We start from the raw sequence: 25,191 nt of genomic DNA, 5'->3' as shown, positions 1-25,191 counted from the left end.
CAGCAAGGGAGAGGGTCCAGAAGCTGAACCACTTGTCCTGAGCCAGAACACAGCTTTAGAGGTAGTCTCCCCTTCCCTTCTCCACTGGCATTCTCTCTCTTCTAGCTCTCACAGGTGCTGACACTGATACTGTACTCACAAGTTTTTTTATTTCCTATTTACATTTCTACCTATCTTAGGACAAAATAAAAATCTAAGATTTTTTCATCTACAGGTCATGGAAATAACACTGAAATAAAACTGTTAATAATTAACTCCTCCTCTTCCCCATAAATGACCCCACCGGCAAGAACTATCTGCTAAAACTAGACATCAAACCAAGGGCTTTTGTTTAGTAATTTCCCTAGTCATTATCAAAATAGCAGGAGAACACAGGGATTCAGAAGGTATGAATCCTACCGAGTTTCAGTCCATGCTTGTGCTTGTCCCTTGTTACCTACCCTTCGACCGAGGATTTGGTTGATGGCTGCGCTCTCTTTCAATGTGCATTCTGCTACAACTTTTGCTCTCATTTCCTTCATATACAACATAAATGCATTAAGAGGTTTCTTTATGTGTGGCTTCTTTTTCTCTTCTTCTTTTTTGGAGTCCTGATGTTTTCTGAAGGGTAAAGATACAACAGAGACCTCACAGTGAGAACCCTTGTGAATGTATTAAATTAATCCCCTCAGTCTCTCTAGCATTAATCCTCAGAAATCTCTAGGAAGAGGACCAGAAGGTTCCCTAGAGCCTTTGCCCTGGCTGCTATATGAAAATAGTTTTAAGAGCATTACAGGAAAACTCATCTCGTATTTATGCAACATCACCAAGTACCCTCTCAGTCCCTGCAAAAACCTTGGAAGGACATGGACATCCAGTAAAACGGGTTCAGAGGGAGGGCTTGTGAGCATGATGGTAGAGGAAATAATTACATCCCATCATCAGTGGGAACCAAAAGGCTCTCTTTGTGCATCACCTGTGAAATGAAAGGCAATAAGCACCAGAAGCACCATGGGCAGAGGTAGATGAGGGCTCTCCTTGGTTCAAACCTTAACTTGATACCAGCTCTCTGCAGCTTTGAACAAGCCATTTATGCTCTAATTTATTGTCTCCTGTGGTGTATCTGATATCTCAAGGCTTCAAATCGGGCACTGAGTAACAGAGAAACCAGCCAAGAAACTTGAATCTTGATCAAGAAAATGCCACTTTCTTGTTAAAACAGGTGAAATTAATAACAACTTGACTTATGCCACAGAATGACTCTGAAAGACTGCTACCATCATTTTGACACACTCTGTCAACTAAACCATGTTCAAATTAATTATAACACAAGAGAAAAAGCAATTAAAAAATATTTTACACCAAAAACATTATCACAAACCTAATCCTTTTTATAAGCCCCACATGCATAGGTGATGCTTTAAGTATTCTAAAAAGAAGACAGGGAAGCAACAACTTACGAGCTGTGGAGTGAGCCGACGTCGCTCTGGGAAGATTCCTGTTTGACTGTTGGTGTGACTATGGCCGGATGAGGAATTCCAGTTGTATGTAAACTATGGTGTGGCGGGACCATGTGTGGAGGAAACCTAGAGGAGAGAAAGCTGTGTAAATCGTCAGAATAAAAATGAATGAATGGGGAGGGATGTGTACACACATTAAAAAAAACCCTGGCATATAACAAGCACATGACAGTTAGACAAAGCATATGAAAGCTGGCAGCATTAATTAGCAATAAATTAAACATAATGACTCTTCTAATGTCATTAAAGCCAATCTTCCCCTTCATTATCATTACTGACATGAGACATCATGATTTTTAACATCTTTAACAAAAGGCGAATTCAACTGAATGAACATGTATGAAGGTGGAATTTCAGCTACCTGCAGCAAAATCCACCAGTCCATTTCTTTGCTAAGAAATTAGCTATGGCAACCAAGGAATCAATTTTTATAGTTTTGAATCATGTTGTGAATTTAGGATGACATCCTTTATTGTATATTGACAGCAAAATAAAATATTAATGCCAACACATTCTAGATGCATTTTTGATAATACTTATAGATGCCTCATTAGCTACATTTTGTTGATGGAGCAAAAGAAAATATTTATTTGTGTCTAATAAATCTCTGAGCCACATTTCTTTAACAGAAGGTGGGAAGATTGTGAAATTTAATCAAATTTGACCCATTAAAGTAATGTAGAACAGCTTAAATTCATGCAAAATAACAGTCTAGACTTTCTAAAGAGAATAAAATGTTGCCAACTTTATGGTTTATGGTCATATACATGGACAGGAAACTGGATTCAGAGGGATGTGCAATCCTTCTTCGTGAATCTAATTGCCTGGTCGGGATCACAGCACAAACATGGCACAATCATTCAGACTTTTTACATTTTAACCAAAATGAACAAACTTCTCAAAAGCAGGATTGACTTGTTATTTCTCAATAGTCTCAGAAAGTTTTTGCAGTGAATAAGGAAAGCATAATATGACTGACTGCCTTTCTCTCAGAAAACTCCCACTGAAGTCAATGGGTTTCCAGGGAATGGGATCTAGCCTAAAATAATATTTCAGAAATATCTTTCTTCCACACGCCAAAGCTAAAGTGATCTGGCAAATGACAAGGGTTTTTCTTACTGCAAATCCCTACTCTCATCTCAGATTTTGAACCATCTGGTCCAAGTAAAATAACCCAAGAATATGGAACGCTCAGTGGGATAAATAATTACTTCTTCTGTCATCAGTATACAATGACTTTTTTCTATCCAACATGATTTAAAATGGGGTGATACACCATGGATCAGTAGACTGTGCATAAGTATCAGAAATATAATGGGATTTCTTTTTTTTTTCCCCTCTCTCAAAAATTCCAATACTGAGCTTAACAACCTCCCCCCTGCAACTGCCTAGACATTGCCTACATTCACAAGATGACACAGAAGTACTTCCATAAATGAGAAGTACTGTCCACCACAAGCTCTGAGGATCTTTCTCTATCAGTTGGTAGTACTCAGGGTGATTAGACAGAAGTATTTTGTCTTTGAAGGCAGTGGTAGGAAGAGCAAGGACTGACAGGGAGAATGTGAAATTGTTCAAGTTGTAGAGAATTGCAGTTCCTCACAAACAAAGGCATGGAGAGAAGGAGGAGAGTGGGATGGCAAGGGAAGCAGAGAATGGGCAGCAAAATGGTCATTCCTACTTCTGCTAAAAACTCACAGACACAAATCTCCAAGTGGATTGTCCAAGTGCCTTCCCACCCTCTGACAAAAGTAGCTGGGAGAGAAGCATACATTTGAGGATATACTTTGATTCCTAGTAGGTCAGAACAGAAGACAATGCTGAGGCTGCAAAGGAAACTGACATTCTTGTCCCAATTCTGCCACAGGACTGCCTCACCATCAGCAAACTGGGCCTTTGTATCATTTTTTTTTCTATTCTCTCTTTATTTTCCTGTGTATGTATTTTGATTGGACATACCTAAAGTTTGTTCACACAGCGCCTGGGGCCTTCAGCCACAGTACAATGCAAACAGTAAAAACTGACAGTAAGAGATTTTTTTTTTTAATAACTTACAAACATGGCAAAAATAAAACTGATGGCAAAAAATAGACCTCCCTGAAAGCGGTGTAAGTATAGTAATAAAAAGTTGACACATGTCCTATTGAATGACTGTCTCTCCTAGGCAAGATCCAGTGTTCAACAGAGGACTATGCTACTGGGCCTAGCAAGGCCAGTGAAAAGGGGACAATGAAGGATGAAGATGGAGATGAAAAGCCTTCCTTCAGAGTGCAGGCAGTAAGATCTGTATTTGTCTGACATGAGGGCTCAGTAGGAAGTGGAGTGGGCACATACCAGCAAGGAAAAAGAGCTGAGTGCAGTGATAGCACAAGGGTATGAGAATGGAACTAAGATTAGACTCATCATTGGAGAAGGGCTTCCAAGTATCACAAAAGGCTGATTACAGATGGAGTTAATGGGGACAAAAGACGATACTTGTTAAGCTTCTGTAGAGGATCCTGTGATGTGGTCATGACAACTGGGTCATAGACTTGCTTCTGAAACAAGGAACTGGTCAAAAATGAAAACGCACTGCAAAATGAACTCTGCCTTCATGGTGGAGTGTTGCATGATCAGGATACTCAAAGGAGACACATTCAACAAAAGAGAGGGGTTATTTTATTTGTTTGTTTTTGATGAAGATTTAGGTACTTCAACTCATGAAAAATAGAGGAGGGTGAAGAAAATCTGCAAAAAATGTGACCTCCCCACCTAATTATGGGGAAAATGTACTTCCAGATACTGTTCAGGAGAAAGAGAGTATTTACACATTGGAGAGTGACTAGACAGGGAGAAAGGGCAGTGAAGGAAAAGAAACCTACAGGCACATGCTGTGTGAGAGCCTGAAGGATGGTGAAGCCTTCACTGACCTCAGCTGGGATACTTTACTCACTGAGCTCTGAACTCCAAGGACAGCCAGCAGCCTTCCTTAACAGGCAGCTGCAGCCCAGTAGTTATTTTTGGGCTTGCAGTTTCCACAAGAAAGTGGTGTGTTCATTACCAAGGGTCATTCATTTCTTCATACTGAATCTCTCCAAGATACAAGGTTGCCTATTGGACTTACACATCTCTTCCTATGTTTGGGGCTGTAAAAACATGATCTAAAACCCACAGCTCCTCTCACAATCCCATGGGCTTCAATAGGCTGGTTGAGGTTTCAGCCTAAAGTCTGATTGCCTGTTTATTTCCAGGCAGACATCCACTCACATGGCAATACAAGTGGGGGAAGAGTGTTAATTTTTAAGTTCCTGGCTGCACTCCAACTTCAGTAATTACATTCAGCAAAAGTGAATTTCCCCCGAAATTTCAATTACAGAAGGTATTTTCCACTGCCACCACTTAACTGCTGTGTAGTGTTTGTCTGGTGTAATTCTGCTAAATTATTTCCTGATTTCCTCTCACAGCAGTTGTTTTTTCATTGTGAGTCCACTGTTTGCCCATCAGTCAGTTAACCCTGTCCCATTTTACATTAAAGGCATATTACAGAGGGGTAATGAAGGATCAAGAGGTGTTACAAGCATGCTGCATGCATACAAAGTGAGTGGGGCAAGGCTACAAGCAACAATGAAGAGTTGCAAATGGTTAAAACAACCAGAAGATACTACCTTAATAGCCTAAACCATTTATGAAAAATCACTATTAGTCACCCATTAACCTTTTTATAAACTATTCATAAGCACACTCTAACTAACGAACTGTAATAACTAAGCTTAGGGAACGTTCAGGGCTGGGAAGCATTATATGCTCCAAAGATCTATACCATAATGCGGGCATAGATGAGAACTATTTTTAAAGAAAGGGTCTGGAAAACTGTGGATGGAGGGTGAGGTTGAGGTCTGCCCTGGTTTCAGTGTTTGGGCAGAGCCAGCACAGCAAAGCCAAGGCTTGTCCCAGGGCCCTGCAGGGTGGTTGCCCAGAGGCCATGAACAACATGTCTGCAGGCAAGTGTGGGCATCCCTGGGCATGCCAGCTCCATCTCCCAACTCCACTGGCCACTCAGGGCCAGGGCTGTCCCAGGGCTGAGCCCAGGCACTCCAGCTGATACGGCAGGCATGAGGAAACACGCCTCGAACCGTGTATCAGAGCACGGTCTGCCCAGAGGGTGTTCCCATCTATGGGAAACCAGGAGAGAAGTTTCTGGGCTGAAACAAAGGGTAAACATCTTAAATCTATTCATCACTCTGCATGTGTGCCTGAGCGTGTGTGTGTGTGTGAGGGCTTATGTCAGAGACAAAAAGAAAGGTTATGTGTTATGTGCACACCCCTCACCTTCGCCTAAGACATTCACCATATTTTTTTCTCTAGACAAGTACTCCATGAATTGCAATAAACACCCTAAAAATTCTAAGCAGCTCATTATACACCACTGTCTCCTTTTATGGCTCCAAGCCAGAATATAATGATGAGTCTTAACTTGTTAAGGACAACTAATTTTTTGTTCCTGGCTGTCTCAGGGGCTTCTCTCTTACTCACTCTCACTTTACTTCACTGTTGACATGTTTCTGTTAACTGGATGTCATCTGCCTGCCTTGATTTTATGCACAAGCAGTGGGATGCATTTTTCTGTGCAACAATTCTGCTTTGAGTTGCATTAGATTTGTCATTATTCTCTCATTTTCCCCTTGCACTTGTAACATTTCATCTATTCCTGCCTTATTTTTTGAGCCACGGTGCACCCACATTATGGTTTATACATGATCTTGCTCCCTTTGAAGCCGGCAGATTTCAGAGCCAGCCCTCGTCAGGAGAAGTGCCTGCTACCAATTTAGCAGGCTGAGGGCCCCGAGCTCCAACAACTCAATCTAAAGGGGGTCACAGGGTGGCACAAGCGAGTGTCAGCAAGTGCTGTTTAATTGCCAATCTAGGCTTCTCCATGGTGTTTAAAGTATAATGACCCATCACTTAATTCTGAGAAGTCCTGGCCCTGCTGCTGAATGGAATGAATATCAAAGGATGTGCTAGAACAGGGCAAGGAGCCTACATTTCCTATAACTGCCATAAGTATAATAGACCTCTACTTCTGTCGTCCCATTACCACAATAATGTATTTAATTTGCTGTGTACTCTTTTTAACTAGATACCTTTCATAAAGTCTATCTTGGGAATATAGCCCCCCCTTCCACATCTCCCCCCTCCCTCAAATGACTAGCCTCTGTAATAATAATTAAACTAAATCAAGCTCTACTTTGCCTCACACCATGCCTGCAAGTATTTTTAGATATTTAAGAAGATTAAACAGAGGGAGGGAATCATTGTTTAAATTTGCAGCTCTCTCCCCAACCCAGTATTTTTTCTCCACAGGGCTGGGTCCACTAAATTTCTTTTTAAAGTTGATTTTCCAGTTGTCTCTCTATTTGCTGGACCAACATGGACAAATTTTAATTTTTTGCTTTTCGTTTACTTATCTAAAGCACACAACACACTATTTCCCTACCCATTCACTCATGAGCTTAGGTACAGGTTTCCATTTCTCAATGAGCTGTGCTTCCCCCCAGCCCTCACTAATCTTTTCCTCCTTAAATCATCTATACACCAACCTTCACATATTAAACTGCAGAGATGAAGAGGAAGGGACAGAGCAGGGAAGAGATGTGGGACCTTGCTATGTAATGCATGCTAATTTAATTATGTGCCATCATCAAAATGGATTAGCTTTTTCAGCCCATCAAGAAAGTCTAAACTTCCACCGATTTAATTAACCAGACTGAAAATCAGATGAACAGAAAATAAAACTATCATTAGGAGCAATTAGTGATTACTTAAACATAGTGCTGCCAACCAGTTTGTAAATAAAACTAGCAGCCCCTGGAAAATTAGATGGAATTAATTGGAGGTAGGGAGGGGGAGAAATATATACTTCTAAAGCTTTAGAGGGTCGAGCAGGCCCTTTTATGTCGACTATCAGTGTTTGGAGCTTTGGTAGGGGAAAACACAGCGCAATAACCTTCCTCCCAACTCTGCTTGAAGAGCAGTCCTCTTCCCTCCCGAGACCTCCCTCTCGCACACAGAGCGCTGCTCTGGTTGGTAGTCACTGAGAAAGCAAAAGGTAGCTTGACTTTTTCAACGTTACATTCTCCCAGCTCTTTCATTTAGTTTGGCTTTTAAAGATGACTTCTTGCACCTCCACCTCTCCCTCAAAAACAAATCCTTGAAGCCCAGTGACAACATTAGGACACCACCTTCTCCTCACACGGGAAGGTACCCCTCTCCCTCTCCTCCTCCGCCCCACCAAAGCGCTTTTAGAATTATGTTGCCTAGATGAAATGCACTCCAGAGAGAGCAGTAGGAGGAGTTACATTTGCTCTGGGTTTAGGACCTCAGGATTTAAACTCACCTTGACATGGAAGCATTGACAGTCAGAGCTGTTGGGTAAGGGTGGCGGAAACCCCCTGTCGTGATTGGGTACACTGGCTGACCTTGCCTGGCAAAAGAGAAGGGAAAGAGAGAATGAGAGAAAGAAAAAAAGGGTTTAAAAAAAAAAACACAACAAAAAACTTCTCTCTGCACAGTAAGCTTTATTCTCATTTGATCAGAACAAAAATCTTGGGGATTGTACAGCAAGGATCAAAGGAAAGAAACACAGAACAATTTGAATGCCATAAATCTGATAGGAATGGCTAATTAAATTTTATAACCTCTGCTTATGTCAATAGAGACCCTCTCCCCAAGCTGAAACTAGGTGTTTTGTTGTAATAATTAAAGGCGAAGTCTCGCTTGCTTTAATGGAGCCATCACACTAATTGAGGGCTACACATCCAAAGGAAAACAATAATGAATGTAAATTTATACCAAAATAAAGTACAGTGAATCAAAGGACTTCAGTTGCGCTTTGGGCCTCTTTCGGTATTTAGATCTCGGTGAGAAAACATTAAATTAACAGAGCTTAATTTGTAGCCTTTTGTCAGATTAACAAGTGTTGACAAGAGTTACCGGGGGAGAGTCCCCAAGAAGTATTGTGGGTAACCAATAGACAATCACACCTCATTACAATAATTAAAAAATACAGCAACATGCAAAACAGCATCCTCATGAAAGACACACAACTTTTTCTGATGGAGGTTTGTCTGTGCTGGCTTGCTCGTTTCATCTGTCCTTCAAATATATCATCTGACTGGGCAAGATACTTTTGGGGTGGGTTCTATGCCAGAAACATGCAGGCCAGCTGAGGACAGATGGGTTGGGAACTTGACGGTGAAGCACAAGTGGCAATGAGAGGGGAAATGAAAACCTTGGGTTACTTCTGTGAAGTTGGCCATGCTACTCTCCTAGAGCAAAAGTGAATGTCATGGTATCACCCCTCAAAAAAAACCACTTGGAGAAGCTGTAAGAGCTGTGTGTAGGAAGCACACTATGGGTATTGACCTGTTTAAACCAGCAGTGATGACGAGAGTCTTCCAGTGACAGACGTGGCCATCAGCACTTGGCTGGTGACACTGGCCACATGAGGAAACATTTATGTGCTTTGGCAGCCATGGCATGAGGCTCAAGGAGGACAAACCCATGTCTGCACACATACAGATGTAAGGTCTGAGACACAGATGAGCAATGAGGCACAGGTCAATGACAGTGAGGAGTTTCTTCCCTGCACTCTCATGTCTTTCACGTTCCTGACTTTTGGCAGAAGCTGAGTATGTTTGTTTTAAATGCTGAGGCTGTTACTGTGCAAACTTGAGCTAAGCAGCTGTAACAGAGGAGCATGAGATGGCTGTACTGCAGCTAGGCCCTGCAAGCAAGCAAGAAGAAAAGGAGCTGATATGCACTCTACCAATGTTCAGGGTGTCCTACATGTAAAGTAAGTCACCACAAATGAGGAGGAATTTCAGATTTCAGGGAGAAATGCTCTGGGTTTTTCTTCTGCTCATGATGAGCTCTTCTGGAGAAGAAGCCTTCTGCAGAGAGCTGATGGACTGCTGAAAGCTGATGCCTCACTCTCAGGGTGGAAGAGCCTCTACCCAAGCAAGTTGCATGACCACCCTATAAGGAAAGGCAGCCCACAAAATGGCCAGAAGTGGGCTGCTGTGGCCAACGTCTGAGCTCCAGCTCTCCTGCATCAACACTTCTGTGCTTGAGAAAGGCCCCAAAAGCCTCTGATGCCACCAGCTCTCCCTGCCCAAGACCTGCCAGGAAGTATGTGGGGACCCCCTGCTCTCCTATGGGATGTCAACTCCAATTCCTCAAGGAGGGTAAACTTGTGGAGAGGTATTTTGGCACAGCTGGCCAAACAACCTCAAGCAGGAGCAAACTATTCTGAGCTTTGGGCAATTCATTTCTGGAAGAAATACAATCACCCCAATTTGTGAGAAAAAGAGGGTAACAGTCTTGATTTATAATGCAGCAAACTCTTGTATCCAGAAATACAAATGGATTTTATAAGTATTTAAATCAAATATACTACACAAAAGGCTTAGGCAGTGCTTAAATGTATTATAAACCCATTGAAGAGAGGGCAACATAAGAAAAAAAAGAAAATAAGGACCCAGTTACTGGAGGGAGTCTCATATCCAACAAGGCTCTGCAAGTGGGATATGAGGAACTGAAAAGAAAACAAACTTCAAGCTAACTTTCCACAACTTTTTTCTTGGCCAGTTTTAAAGTAAACTAATTCCTCTTTCTTGTTTGCAAGAAAATTCCATTCCTCAGATGCCAACTGCCCAGCCACATCTCGACTAGGAATCCTGCTCACTGGCCGATGCAAAGCTCTACTGTTTCACAAGAAAATTGAAAGTACTTTCAACAGAGAAGGCAAATGAAATTTAAAATTGCACATTTGTAGTGAATATGGCCCTGGTAAAAAAGAGGGTCCGTGAGAACCACCCTGAGTCCTCAGAAAATCAAATCTGAAAAAAACCCACGTGGCGCAGCATAAGGGCAATAACAAGGAAAGGACATTTCTTCAGAAGAGTTTAAAAATTCATGCTTCACAAGCCATCAGCCAGTTGGGATGACATGCAAAGCTGTGTCCAACTTCTCATGTCCGTTTAAGATCACATGACCTGGCGTAAGTTTTAATTAACCTTCATGAAGTAGGTAAAGTCATAACACTCAGTGCAGTGGCAGTTGGCAAACAAGCTCGGCAAAACTCAATGCGCGCGTGCACACACACACACACACACATATTTTTACACAAATTTTACACATCAGAAAAAGAAAAAGGAAATGAAAAAAATGGAACTCCTTACTGTGGTACTAACCATCCTAGCGGATGGGGGATTTGTCCTACAGTGCCCGGTGATAATGGATAATAAGGAGATATATCTGGAGGATGTGGAGGCCTTGGAATTCCTACAGAAGAGGAACATAAAGCAGCGTCAGTACAGAGACGTGGAAATAACTAGAATATAAAGAAAAAACACATTTTTTTCTAAATTTCTATCAATTTATTTTTATTACAATACTTGTGCCTTCACTTTGGGTTTCCAAAGGCTGTTTCACACTCTTGTTTTATAAAGTGAGCTTCCTGGCATTTTCTTAAATGATATTCAACCAAAAAAAAATGATATTATTCGCTCTCTCAGTCACCTCTCCAATCAGAGATAGTTATTTTGTTATTTAGAATTTGGAAGTCTCAGATATAATTTTGGTGTGATGCTGTACTAGATACTGTCTTAAATGCTCAACAGAAAGATGGGTCCTGTAACAACTTCATGGTTATTTTAGTCTCAAAGTCAGCCAAGAGACCCAGATAATGACTGGGTACTCAATAACATGGCATTATTCCAAAGTAATCTCCCAAATGAGTTTAAAAGTCACTAAAATTGCAAATGATGTTTGCTTTTGAGCAAACCTAGGAAACCTTTCCTGAAACCTAGGAGTGGAGGTGAAAGCCCCTGGAAATGCTTGGTATAACCAGGGGTAGATGTTGAAGGTGTGCAGGGGAGGACAGAGAGCCCACCTATCTTCTCTGAATCTGGTGCAGTTCCTACTTGGAAAGCAGAAACCAGCTCCAGACACAAGCCTTAAATATTAATGCTCCTTACCTTAAGAGCAAGTAGGAATTACTCAGAGGAGTAAGGGTTACAAGACTGGGTCTTTCAATTAACAAGCCAGAGCACAATTACACCGCAGAAGCAAAATTAAAACAGAGAGCATTAAAAGGAAGAGGTACTGTATTCATCGCTAAAACCTATTTTTTTAAGTCACTTGGGAAGCTTTTAATCTCTAAATTAAATCTCCTTGTGTGACATTTTCATGCAGACATCGCTTTTTCTCCATTACAAAACCCAAACAGATTAACTGGGCTTTAACCATCCAGTGAGCTATTTGCACACTTGAAAGAATGTTCACAGAAGAAAAGTAAACAGTCTACAGACGTTAATCATATGTTTTACGATAACCATTTAAAAGCTATTCCCTGTACTACCATTATTTAAATGAGAGGTTGACTATGCCATTCACTTGCAATACCCAGGGATGGTGAGATGGATTCCTTTCAAGCCACGTGAAGTTATAGCATTAAGCACAATTAAAAGGGGGCCCCAGTGAAAGTGTAGGGAGTGAAAACCAGCTAATGCACAGCGTCATTCAAAGGCTGTAGTTTAAATAAATTATCTGCATAAGTTAGAGCTGACACAGAGTGACTCGTTTAACATGAATTCTGTTTCTGATGAACTTTCCAATTAACTAGATGGGATTTGGATTAACAAAACCAAAACCACTGTCACTAGGAACTCAATGCAGCTTGAAGAAAGAAGATTGACACTGTTTGACTTCTTTGAGACCTCAGGTTAAACAAGGACTCTTAAAAAGTTAGAATAACATGCAAATTCTACTCTGTAACACCAATAAATCTAGTCAGGGTTTTACGTGGTGCTCTATATTCAAGCAGACTGCCCTTCAGGCTGAACTTAGAGTTGGGTAGACTTACATTGGGGAAAAGAGTTGCAAGCGTAAAGCTGGAGCTAAGTAGTTACAGTGGATGAAAATTCAACATTACAGAAGAAAAATGGCTGAACTCCTGACACAGAAACAATGGGATTTGGGGAATTAAAAGAGATTCATTTTGAAACCGGTCATGACCCACCACCTTTAGAATTCCAGCTGCAATTCTGTAAGTGCAGATCACAGAACGTACATGTTTAATTCTCGGGGTCGTGCATGCAAACCAAGCACTTGGTAGATCGAACTACTAGGTGGGGTATCATTCTTGCAAAGAAACACATCTGCAAACGACCCCACACATGCAACTCTGGTGTCACCCTGCAGAAGCTTTATGAAAATTCACCCAGTAGGTTTCCTTCTGAAGCCTAATTGGCTTAAAAAGAAACTATTTTGTCTGGGTTTGACATTTTACATGCCCCCTTTGGTGTTCCAGTATGGGAAATCCATTCTCCTGCACTCCTCTCCTCTAATACGCAAAATTGAAAGATCCACCCACTCCCTCTCAAAAAGCCCCCCAAACTATTTCCCACCTACCTGTTTTGGGATCTACGTCAGCTGGTAAGTGTGGAGGAGGGTTTCCTGGTGTGAAGTGCTCATTGCTGTATGTGATAAGCGGCGTAAGAGGGTGTACATGGTGTGGGTGCTGCACAACTGGCACTTTGTTAGACTGTCAAGAGAAAAAAAAAAGGTTGAAGGCATTAGAGCAGCGATGGCTATTCCTTCCCACTGCAGCACAAGGCATGATATATAGAAATCTGAGTAGCCACAATTTCAACACGATGCTCAGACTTTTCCAGGTCCCTTCTTGGTGTTACCCTTGCAGTTTTCCCACCCTCTTGCTTAAAACCTCCTCACATACTTTTCCTGCTGTTGAGGTTCTTTAATCTTTTTGACCTGTCGAGCTCCAGTACAGAGCAACAGCAATTCTTTAAAATTTTTCCTTTTTATTATATAATCTTGTGCTTCACCTCCAAGATGCAGGCAGACTCCTCAGTGAGGGCCTGAGAGAGTCCCCCATTTAATTAGCACGAGACCCAAATGCTCACTGACCTGTAGGTCTTTTCCTCTCCCCTTCCTGTCCTCACTTTCAGTTCTGCATTTTACTGCTCATTGCAAATACTCCAGATAAAAAGCCTTTGTAGTGCTGGAGTATTCCCTTCATCAGCAAGCATTAAGCTGACAAGTGATCACCTGCATATTTTATATATATATTTTAGAAGAGCTGATTAATTATCAATTCATCAGAGAGCGCTAATAAATGGAAACTGGATACTGATTAATTAGGCTGCTAAAATATTCAGCTATATAAATAATGGCAAAAACCCCCAGATAAAGACATTGAAATTAACACTCTTGTGGGGGGAATAATCACGCAGATATCAGGAGGTTTTCCCCATCACATTCCTAGCTTTGGGGAAAAAAGATCTTTTTCTTAACAACAATTTAAAAAAAAAAAAAAGGAGTGAATGAATGAAACGAAAAGGCAGGCTGAACTGTAACTTACCCTTACAAGATCACAAAGAAAAAATTAAGCTGAAACAAGCGAACCACTGGACCATTTACTGCAAGTAATCCAATTGCAAAAAACCCTATTCCCCATAGAGGATTTTCACTAAAATCCTACAACAGGGACATTTAACCAGATTAGGTACCAGCAAAGATAAAGAGGCTGGTATTAGATGATGAATGGATTAGAGTCAGGTTTCATTTTAGAATGTGTCTTCATTTCCTTTTATTACTTTAAGTAAGGAACAACTTGCATTAACATCAAGTAAAAGGAATCACATTAAAATAAAGCAGTGATAGCACGGTGGCCACGATAGCGCCGCTGCTGTTCAGGGTCTGCCAGCACTCTCCTGCTCTCTCTCCTGCTCAAGGATGGTTCCAAACCCACTGCTTGATCCCCCAGCACCCCCAAACACACATCCTCCCTGTGCCACTTTAGAGAAGGTATTATCTGATCTCACTTCCAACACTCTGAGCACCCCCTAAAAGCATTTCAAAAATCATTCGGTTATTCTCTGGGAATGAGTTTCAAGACTGGGGGGAAGGAAGAGGGAAGACAAACTGAGAGCAAGGAGGAAAAGAAATATCTGTTGTCCCTGAATAAACAAGAAGTCCCTCCATCATGCTTTGGTCAAGTGAAGCACCTTTGGCTCTTGCAGCCCGCCCCACGACATGAGGCTCCCCCAGCCCCAGCCCCTGCCCTATGCAGCTACTGAGCTCACTCCTTTGATAACCTGCAGAAAAAAGTGTGCATCCAAAAGAAGCAAGCCAAGAGCAGTGCTTGTGCTTCCCACAGCTTTTACCGTGTCCTTCACCATGTTCATCTCTTTTTGCAGCCCTTACAAGAGGTGATTCCCCTCTAACACCGCACACATGGCACATGGGATTCCCATACCAAGCGGCCACCATGCAGGACAGAGCATGGTCACGACAGCCAATGCTACACATTACAGCACGTTGTGTTGGTGGGGTTGTAGGTCAGATCTTCTGCCAGCTGAACAGCCAAGGACAATTTCTGGCCGCACAGATCCATAGTGGTTTCACATCAGAGAAATTATGAGGATTTAGCTCTCAAAGTTAAAAAAGCCAAAGGAGACGCTCTACTCCAATATCTGTTCTCTTTGAAGTGAACCGACACCTAAGCACTCCAAAAGTAACTGAAAGCTTTGGCACGGGCTTCATGTGACAAACTGTATTACACACCACACAAAGACGCAAGCATCTACTCAACAAGACATGACATTACAAGCCAAATGACCAGTTGATCAGGTTCACAAAAATTATCACTTCCCATAAGAGGTATTTTTTCTGGCCAAGAATTGTGTGAACTCATGCTGCTAGGTGACCCACAGTGTGGCCCCACTTACTGAAGAAGTTAATACATGCTATAGCTTTGTACTCTCCCAACTCTTCACATCATTGCAAATAAACCTCACTCAGACCCTAGCAGATGTTAAGGGATGTCTTCCACAGAGAGCTTATTTTCATAGAAACTGGAACTGGTTAGTTAAAAAAATATGTAAGTGATAGAATAACATTAGAGAGTCAGACTTAAGCCAAAAAACAAGAAACAACACATGAGAGGAAAGCTGGACTGACATGCCTCTATCACCAAAGTCAGATATACCATAGGGGGTTACATGTAAACTGTGGGAAACTACCACTCACTGCTTTGATATACCAAGGCTGCCCGCAATATCTCCACAAAATAGAACAGGTGCTACATTATGATGTATTTTACTTAACATGTTTCAGAGAAAAATAAAAAGTAAACAGAAGAATAAAGAAAGATCAACAAGTAAGAGTTTGAACCTTAAGCCTGTAAACTTTTCCCCAGGTAAGTCATTTTTATTCGGGTGACTGCCCTGCACTCAAACAGAAAACTCATATAAAGGTACTGGATGCAAGTGTAGGATACTTTTTTGCATTCTGATGATGCTGGGGCAGAGGTGTGGGGAAAATGTACTGGGGGAAAGGTGGAAACTGTCATATACATGCTCAAAAATATGTTCTCTGGGACAGATGAGTGTGATCCACTTCCCTGAGAATCAGTCTGCATCTGCATCACTACCCAGGGCCAGGTTTCCATTACATTTTTTGCACTGTTTATCACACACTGGGGAAAAAGGACCATAACTCCCCTCAAAACAGCACACACAATTTGCAAGCCAAGCTAATCATGCACAATATGCTAAATAAACTGCTCTTTAAAAATACCATTCCTGAAGTTAACCTAGTGAAGTTAACAAGGTTCAAACCACAACACTTAGCTTCCTTGGGAAAGAGAAAAAGAAAGGACAAGCTGGGGAAGAGCAGGATTAATCCTGCACATGCATCTTCCTTTGAAGTCAATGGGAGCTCTGCCTGAGTAACAAGTGTGGTCCTAACCCCATCCACTGGCAGTGAAAGGTAAACCACAGAAGCCATCAATAGGAGACACCTATTAGATGACCTTAGACATGCCCCTGCAAAAGGCCCTTCTCCAATATACATTTGTGAGTACTTTATCAAGGGCAGTTTTAAGCTAAAAGCCATTGTGAGAAGCAGGAATTTCTCTGGCAAGTTGAAGAACTCCATTTATGGCTATGTCAGGCACAGACAGGGGAGTTGCACTGGTAGGAACAGATTAGCATCAGGGCATGTGGTAACAGGACAGGAACGAATGGAGATTTCTAGACAGAAATCCCAGCATCTACATAGTACCAAATCATCTGTTGATAAATCACCCCTCTCCATTGAAAGCTGAGGTCTTATACGCTGGGTTAGAGGGCACGGTAAAGAATTGCAAAAAAACAAGAGAAGCTTGCTTTTCTTGATAACTGCTGCCTAAAGCAAACCAGAGGAAATTGTCCCCACAGGAGCTCTACTACTAAATCTCTCTGTATGAATTTGAAATGCTTCTGGGAGTGCTTAAACACAGATAACTTTAAACAATAATGGAGCTCTAGAATGAAAAAAAACCCACACCAAAACCACAACAAATTTTGGACTGATAAATGTTTCAGAGGAATACTGAGATCCATTTAGCCTAAGTTCTGATAGGTGCCTTTAGGTAACAAAAAAACCCCAACATCTAACTTCAAATTTAAACTGCAGGGGATTGTGTGTATAAATTGCTGTGTATTAGTCTTTGTTGCATGGTAAGGACATTTCATTAACAGGATGAAAGATACTTCTGTGCGTATACAGCCCAATTTAATACACCCCACTGATGAATACTCCCCATTTATTGAAGAAGTTAATACATGCTGTATAAATCAATAGTTCCTAAGTCTCTGAAAGCATCATAAGACTTGCACAAGATGAAACATTGTATTGTTTAGCACACAAAGAGAAACCAACCTCTAAATAGGAAGAGTTTGCTACTGCAATTTCTGTTTGCAAATTCATACCTTGTTTGGCTTTGGTAATAAAATCACGGTATCAACTCAAAGTCAGAAAAATACATGCCAGAGACACCAGAGGGTTTGTCCTCACTGGGATAACACGGGTTTAGTAAAAGTAGGTCTGGAAAAAAAAGCCACCCAGGCTGAAAACAAGCCATCATGCCATTGCAGCACCGCAGCGGTCAAAGCCCTCAGCCTGACTCTGCTCCAACATGTTCCCGGCCGAGCAGCCAAGGGCAGAAACAGGGGGGATGCTCCTGTCCCAGCCCAGCCTGAAACTCTGGTGACCGCCAGCACAACTCCCATGGTTGCAGCCAGGGAGAGACCCCTTTCCCCGAGCTGGGTGACCTTTTAAATGTACTCAAAGCTTGCAGTCCTGCTTGGGAGGCAGGGATGTGCTGCAGTCCAGCAGGCACTCTCTGCCACCCACAGCCAGGAACATGGCACGGGAGGGACTGATCAGGTATTTGCGTCCCAGACCCCCAGAGTCCCCTCCCCTTCCTCCACTACCAGAGGAATGAGAGTTCACCATCCACCTTAAAACCTATTAATCAAGAGACACTGAAAACAAATGGAGCTAGAGCTCCGCCTGTCTTTTTGCCATGTCCTCCTCTTCCCTGTTTCCCCATTGCTTTCCTTTTCTGCTGAAGAAAGATGGGCCCTGAAAGTGCTTTTATGAGCCTAATACAATAAAACAAAAGCAGCACAGAAGAGGGTTTGTCAGCCTTTTCCCCTCCTCCAGGGTGGATGTAGAAGGTCGACAGTGGTCTTGAATTAGCAGGCTCTCCTGGAGTTGCTCCCTAGGCTTAGCAAAGAGCACCATTCAATACCAGTTCACATTAAAAAAATAGGTTTATAAATTGTTTCTCTGCATTTTCCAGATGGTGCTATTGCAGTTATGCTGACTGTGGCCAGTGAAATGCAAACAGATGCTCCTGAGCTGCTCTGCAGCTCCAAAGATGCTTATAAAAGGGGAGTCTCTTTTTTTCTAAAGGTTGATCTCTCCCTGATTCTACCTTGGAATGACACCCTTACACCACTCTCACTCTCAACCCCCGGACACAAATCAGAAAATTAAGTTTAAAGTAAAGGCAAATCCCAAAATATTGCTGCAAATATTGGAATATTCTTCTGCTTCCAGCCAGGATTGCCAACACCCAAAGCAGAGCATCAATAAGCAGAGCATCAATAAGACCACTCTGGTCCTGGGGAACACCCACATCAGCAGCCGCTCTGGGTGGCACCCCAAACTCCAACAAGGAAACTGCAAACCATTCAGGTTAAGTGAAAAGTTAAAACCAACCAAACCCACCAGTTGTATGAAACTCAGAACTCATCCCCTTCCTGTGCATAAAATTACAATGCCAGTGATGAAGCATTTCCCAAAAAAAATTTTGAAGATTCAATTTTACCCAGCCCTGCTTAGTTAGTGGAGTCACAGCTTTTTTAAGGATGTTCTCACACCTGACTAAGCATTCTCTCCTGAAAACTACTTCCCCTTGCTCCATTATGGCTGATACAGCGGCCTGAGCCCTTTCTCAGTTTAATGTAGTTGATGCCTGCCTAAGGTCCTGCCCTAAGCTAACTACCCATTGTAGCAGGAGACAAGGCCTCCATTGATAACCACAACTTGCCCTGCTAAAAAAAGGCTCATTTTCCTCTTTCACACAACGATTACAGGAGCACAGACAACCATGTGCTGGGACAATACTCTCCCTAGACAGAGCTTTAAAAAAAAAAAACACCCCTGCTGCCCTATCCTTAATAAATAAATAAAAAAAAGGGGGAGATGGGGCAGAACACACACACTTTTGCAACCTTCTGTTTCTTCCCCCTCCCTCCGTGACCACTTCCAGGCCAGTGAGTGCCTACCTGCTCCTGCAAGAACTGCCGGCTTGCCAATAAAACCCTGTGGTCTATTAGCAATCTCTCAGACAAAACAACAAAATCAGCTTCCTGGCTTTAAGTGTCCAGCAATTCATTCAAGAAAAGAATAATTTTCTTCCTGCTGCCCTCCCCCCCCTTTAATTCTGATGAAGTGTCCCCTGCATGCTGGAGAACTAAGCCACCGTGCTTGACATTTTCAGCATCCTTCCTGTCAGGGAGCGAAGGTACTGAGGGGAGGGGGTGGGGAAGTCAGGATTTAAGATGTTCAGGAAATTTCCACTTAATTTCGCCAAAAGGCAATTATGTGAAATGATCTGGTGACAATTAGCATACGCCAAATCCTCTAGTGTACAAGGGAAAGGACTGGGGTTTAGCTATCTAATTACCGCCTGTTAGTTCCGATGCAGAAGGATAAAACACACTAGCAGTAAAACATTATTAAGTGTGCTCACGCTTTGCTTTCAAAGCTGTTGTGGACTGTAATTTTAGTGCTATGGTATTTGAGGTGGGTTTTCTGTGTTTAAGTTAAAAAAAAAAAAAGAAACTTGGAGTTTTAAATACAAGTTAAGTGCTGCGCTCCTGCACAATGTGTTGTTACTCTAAGGTCAGATCCAGACAAGCACCTGCTACACAACTGTGTATTTTGAGATCCTTCAGCAACACCTGGAACTAATTTATGACAGTTAGATTTTATCTCACTTATTCTCTTAAGGCTTTATTAATAAAGAGAAAGCACTCTGCTCATCTGCTCTGCCTGACCCTTGGCATATGAATCTGGACACCAGTTACCTCATCTACAGCCCAGAACTGTGGCCTGCATGTATCCAGCCAAGCCTTACACTCAAGTCTCAAAATTAGAGATTATTTGATCAACAGGTGGATGTTCCCATACCAGGAGGACAGCGCAGTGCTCAGACCCTTCAAGTTTCAGGCATTGAAGGGTCAAATTTATTCCATTATAAAAGGAGAGGCACAGTTTCTTCCCCAACATGACAAATACTCAGTGCTTTCTTTGCATGCTTTAGTTAATTTTAATTACTAGACAGATATTATCTCTGCAGAGCAGGCAAGCCTTCGTTCATATCTAACAAGGCAAAAAAGCAGAAAGACTTGGCATATATTAGACTAAAACTGAAAAACACCTTTTGGTTAAGCAGTACCAGTACAAGATGTGCTGGATACACAAGCACTGAGCAAAGAGACTGGCGAAACCTAAGCAGGTCTTTGGGAAAGGGTCCTGGACACAAAGGGGGTAGAAAGGGGAGAGACACAGAGTAACAATGCAAGCACAAAAATTAAGAGAAGATGAGAAGCAAAGTGAATATAAGCAAAACGGTGTCCACAATTGCCCAGATAGACCTTATTTGTTACATGTTTTGTGTGAATACCTAGCCATGCAATTTTACTTGCTGCCTAGCATTCTTTGAAATGCCAGATTATAAACAGTTTTAACTCTTGCTTGTAAATCACTTATTTCAGCACTAGACAGACATACGCTGTAGGAGAAATAGCTCCTGATTTTTATTAGGGTATCTGTGATTTCTGTCTACAGCAAGAACTTGAATGTGAGGCTGTTAAAAAATGGGGAGATGCGAAAAAAAATTAGCACGTATGCCTATACCTTCTTGTATTTGGCAATTTCAGTAATAACAGCATTATTAAAAAACTAATATGCATATACATGCCTTAAGATATGACGCCAAGTTTTCAGTACAGCTTTTTAAAACACAATATTCGCAAATTATAGCGGACTGTGCTCAATACCAATATGCAACATATGTAGCAAATGTATAATAAATCACTTAGAAAATAACAAAGCTCTAAGAAATCTTTTCATTTTTTAATGTGCTAAAAAACATTACATGCTGCACAAAACAACTGAGCAACGAAATTAAGTAAGTCCAGATCAATTAATTCTTATTCAATAAATTCAACAAAGTTTCCCTAAAAACGTCACATCAAATGCACATCAGAACTGAAACACCTTTCAAGCATTTTGGAATAAAAGTAACAGGCACATTTACACAGTGCTGTCAGGCCTTTCACCCCATGTCCCAGTAAAAAAAATTCCTCGAAAGGTAAAACTCTTGTGAGATCTCATCACCAGCTGTATAAAACCTGAATATGCAACAACATGCAGTGAAAGAAGAAACATCTAAATAACTGTCCTTTTAGATTAATCCATTTTAAGTGAATTCTACAGAATTTTATCCCTTGTTTTATACAAGAAAAGGCAAATAAATCGACTAAGCTACTCAGGCAAAGGTACCACAGAGTACTGAAGTGATAGAAATCCTCCTCCTGAATCAAGTGCCTCTGTCAACAAGCCCGGCAGGCTTAGAAAACAGCAGAAAAACTCAAGACTCCCACAAAACCATCAGTGAAAATGTGATGCTTTGTAGAATTCTTCAATACATTTCTATTTTCTGTGTATAACCATGGGTAATATACAGAACTGGCTGAGGGGTAGCTCAACTTTCTGTAACATATAATAATAGGAGAGAAAAAAGTCTCATGGACTTCTGATATCGAACACAGAACCACTGTATTAAAACACATGTTATCTCATATTTATCAACATTTAGTCTTATTTTTCATATTCCTCTAACACTGGGTGAAATAATTTTTATGCAGTGTCCCTAAAATTTTCATCTTTCACATTAGAGCTGATATTTCTGAAGAATTCAGAAAATTTAACTGAGTGCCAACCAAACATGGGATCAAAAGCACCCAATAAAAAATACTATATACTACTTTTAATAACTAAAAAAAAAAATCTCATTTTGTGTTATGACAAGAATTAAACCATTCCCTCTCCAAACCCCCTTAACTGTAACATATGTACCCTGCCACAAACCAACTTCTTTTAAGAAAAAAAACCCCAAAACCCAAACATTTTTACCTTCATGGTTTCAGAGTTAAGGAAATATCGTACTGAACTGAAGAAAGCTTTGAAGTGGCCCCCTCCGCCCCAAAGGAAAAAAAGAAAAGAAAAGCTAGTGATGTCATGGTCACTGTGTGACTGTCTGACTGCGGATGTAACACAGCTCTACACGCGCACACACTTTTCCCTCGCTGGTAACCATTGTTCAGCATCCAGAAATCAGCCCCCGAAACCTGCTGCACACCGGGCTCTGAAACACCGCCTCCCCAACACACCCCGATCCCACCCCGGGTGCATGAGAAAAAAAATTCTTTCCCCCCTGCCGACCAAACCCCAAAACCAGGTGGAGGGAAGGGCACGGAGGAGGAGTGCAACAACTCTGTCCCGCTGCACCATTGTGTCGCGACAGACCGGCGCTCGCTCGTCGCCACTGCCGTCAAATTAAAGCGGCATCGAAAAGTCGCACTTCCCCCCACTAAAAAAGACGATTACCATAAAATAAATAAATAAAAACAACGTTGCTAACAAAGGTCACAGCTGGAGATGCTTGCTTGATTTCTCACACTCCCCCCCCCCTCCCCATTTTTTTTTTGATTCCACGCAGGAGGAAAGAAAAGGAGAGGGAGAGAGGAGAAGAGGGAGAGAAGTCACATCAGAAGTTCAGTGGTCAAGACGGAAAGCGTGCACACAGAAAGTGCTACTCACCCAGCAATTCAAATTGAGATGCCAGCAGCCGAACTGCTGGAAGAGAGAGAACCCAGAGGCAAGCGCTCCTCCTTTACCACTCAAATCTTCCATTCCCACTAAAATTGCATCCCTCGGGTACATAACAGCTTTGTCTTTCCTTCTGTTAACCTCAAAAACTTTTTTTCTTTACTGTCTAGATGCCAATTGTGCTGGCTTTGTATTATTTTCCTTGCAGCTTTTCTCTCTCTTTTTCTTTCCCTGCTCCCCCCCTTCATTTAAAGTACTGGAAAAGCTGTCTTAAAAGATCAAGATGTCTCCAGTTTTTTGGCCTGGTGTTTTCTGAATGCTCAAAATCCATTGTCATGTTGGCTGTGAGAAGTGTCTTATTTCTAAATTGTCGGCTGCAGTTATCAAAATTTAGAGAAGCCTCCTGTCTTTTGCAATATAGCACTTTACCATCATCCTTTCAGGGAGCGGGGAAAAGACTTTCACCCCCCCACGCAGGTATGTCTGCTCACAACAGCTAAAAAGCAGTTACTTTGGAAATCAATGCCAATGCTACTACAACCCAGGTTGCGCAGGTATTACTAAGTGCAGCGAGGAAACGCCGGCCGGCCGTGAGGGAGCATGATCAGTTAAGTGTAGCAAGCAGTCACTTTATCTGCAAGATTGTCAAATCCCTCAAAACAAATTTCTTAGGGAGAGAGCTGTAAGGAAAGTGTATTTTCTTGTCATTGTAACACTGAGGTGACATTTGGCAGACCTTTACCATTAGCTTTGGTCTCTCCCCCTCCTCCCTTTTCCTTTAGTATTTAATATTTCTGTAAAACACTGACCCTACTGCAAAAGGGATGCAAGAGCAGCTTCAAGATAGATAACATTACGGTACCCTGGCTATTGAATTTTCCCAAGCTACTCCTAAATGAGAATAAACAGGGGTACCTGAGAGCATTGCTGAACTGAGCAAGGGTAAAGCTTCTGCCCTGCACCTTGCTCTTGCCTACGACCATTGCGAGATGCCCCGCTTCCTATGTCTGAGCCAGATATTGCAGGCAAACTGCAGCGTCTGAGTTTGCAAAGAGTCAGCCTCTCATCTCATTTTTATCCTTTTCCCCTAAAGTTGCAAAGTAGTTACTCTGTAACAGGGGCAAAAGCCAAAAAGGGTGGTTTAACGGACAATAATTAGGAAACAGTGTCTGCCTTCTTCCCCTCCGCACTTGCTAAGCGAGTTTGTTAATACTGCTGGACGCTGCACGCAGGGAGAGCAATCACCATGTGGGACGGACGCTGCTGCAGATGAGGCACTGAAGGAGACCAGTTGCAAACACTTGTCTTCCCCATGCACATCTGGGTGATCACACAAACGAGTTCACTTCCCCCTCGCCCCCAAAGAGTGAAACGGGACAAAATAAATATAGGGGGGAAAAATAAAACTGTTTCAAACAGAAAGACCTTGAGTGCATCCAAGTTGCCTTTTAAGCAGCAGTTTAATCTGCGGGGGCCACGGGCTAAATAAAATAAAACAAACGACAACGAAACACAAACTGGTACCCAAAAAAGAGAGGAGCAGATGAAGCAAGCGAGGGGAGCGAAATCTGTGCACCAGAGCCCCGTCCCTGGTCCTCTCCCCGCACTGCTCTGGCCTTCGCGTGTGCAGTGTCAGCCAGCAACCTCTAAGGCCCTTAATACCAAAACAAAACCCCACGATTTCCCTTTACACGGCAATAACAAAAGCAACGAGGCTCCAGTTTGACAAGTAAAAAGCCCCAACAACACGGCAGCTAATTGCCTTCCCTCCCTCTATTCACAGCAGCCACCACACTTCAGCGGCTGCCTTTGTCCCACGTGCGGTTCCCGGGGCTGCTGACGGACAGTTCCCCACCATTTACCAACAATAACTTGGAAAACTGCAGCCAACAGGACGGGCAACTCGAAATTCGGGATCGCCGGCTCTCCCCGGAAGATGCGCAGCACATGGGATGGAGACTCCGGGAGCTCCCTATTCGCATAACCTCCCGAACACCCCCCGCAACCAGTTCCTGCGGGATGCAAGTTCTCCCCCGGCCGTGGTCGCTTCCCCGGGGCCGTCAGGGATCAGCTGCCCGGAGCGGGGCGGCCGAGGGCGGCGGGAGGCGGGCGGGCGGCCTGGGAGAGGCAGCCCCTGCCCCGCGCCCTCCCCGCCCCGAGCCCTCCTTACCATCAGGCTGCAACCGCAGAGGGCAGGGAGAGACCAAGCGGGGCTGCAGCTCCCTGCGCGCATTCCTACAGCCGCGACCACGGGTGCTAAAACAAAGTTGGGTGTTCAGGGGATGAGAGAGGAGAACGCGTGTCTTGGCATTTTCTAAAAAGTTTATAAAAAAAAAAAAAATTAAATATGTATCCCCTCTGCTCATTGGGGATGGGGGGGGGGGGGGGGGAAGAAAAA

General features: G+C 42.5%; 1 protein-coding gene across 43 annotated transcripts in view; it reads right to left on the bottom strand.

Moving 5' to 3' along the window:
* The window catches only part of TCF7L2 (transcription factor 7 like 2), a 176,329-nt gene that overhangs the window by 14,832 nt on the left and 136,306 nt on the right, over positions 1-25,191 (bottom strand). For 20 of the 43 annotated variants that reach the window (XR_010432352.1, XR_010432354.1, XM_064663317.1 and 17 more), the window contains 6 exons: positions 12,951-13,083; positions 10,718-10,820; positions 7,873-7,959; positions 3,198-3,254; positions 1,440-1,565; positions 441-600 (listed from right to left, as the gene is read on the bottom strand). Coding sequence is in view for 40 of the 43 variants with exons in the window: in XM_064663317.1 (XP_064519387.1) it covers positions 441-600; positions 1,440-1,565; positions 3,198-3,254; positions 7,873-7,959; positions 10,718-10,820; positions 12,951-13,083 (666 nt within the window). In the remaining 3 variants the exon portion in view is untranslated. Of the gene's footprint in view, positions 1-440; positions 601-1,439; positions 1,581-3,197; positions 3,255-7,872; positions 7,960-10,717; positions 10,821-12,950; positions 13,084-22,784; positions 23,301-24,655; positions 24,791-24,963; positions 25,042-25,191 lie in introns of those variants that run through there. The other 23 variants (XM_064663323.1, XM_064663328.1, XM_064663329.1 and 20 more) reach the window with 9 other exon arrangements.

The sequence above is a fragment of the Pseudopipra pipra genome, chromosome 8, assembly GCF_036250125.1.
Source record: "Pseudopipra pipra isolate bDixPip1 chromosome 8, bDixPip1.hap1, whole genome shotgun sequence".
Lineage (NCBI taxonomy): Eukaryota > Metazoa > Chordata > Aves > Passeriformes > Pipridae > Pseudopipra > Pseudopipra pipra.
The sequence above is the reverse complement of the archived record's forward strand: the minus strand, read 5'-3'. Positions and strand labels throughout refer to the sequence as shown.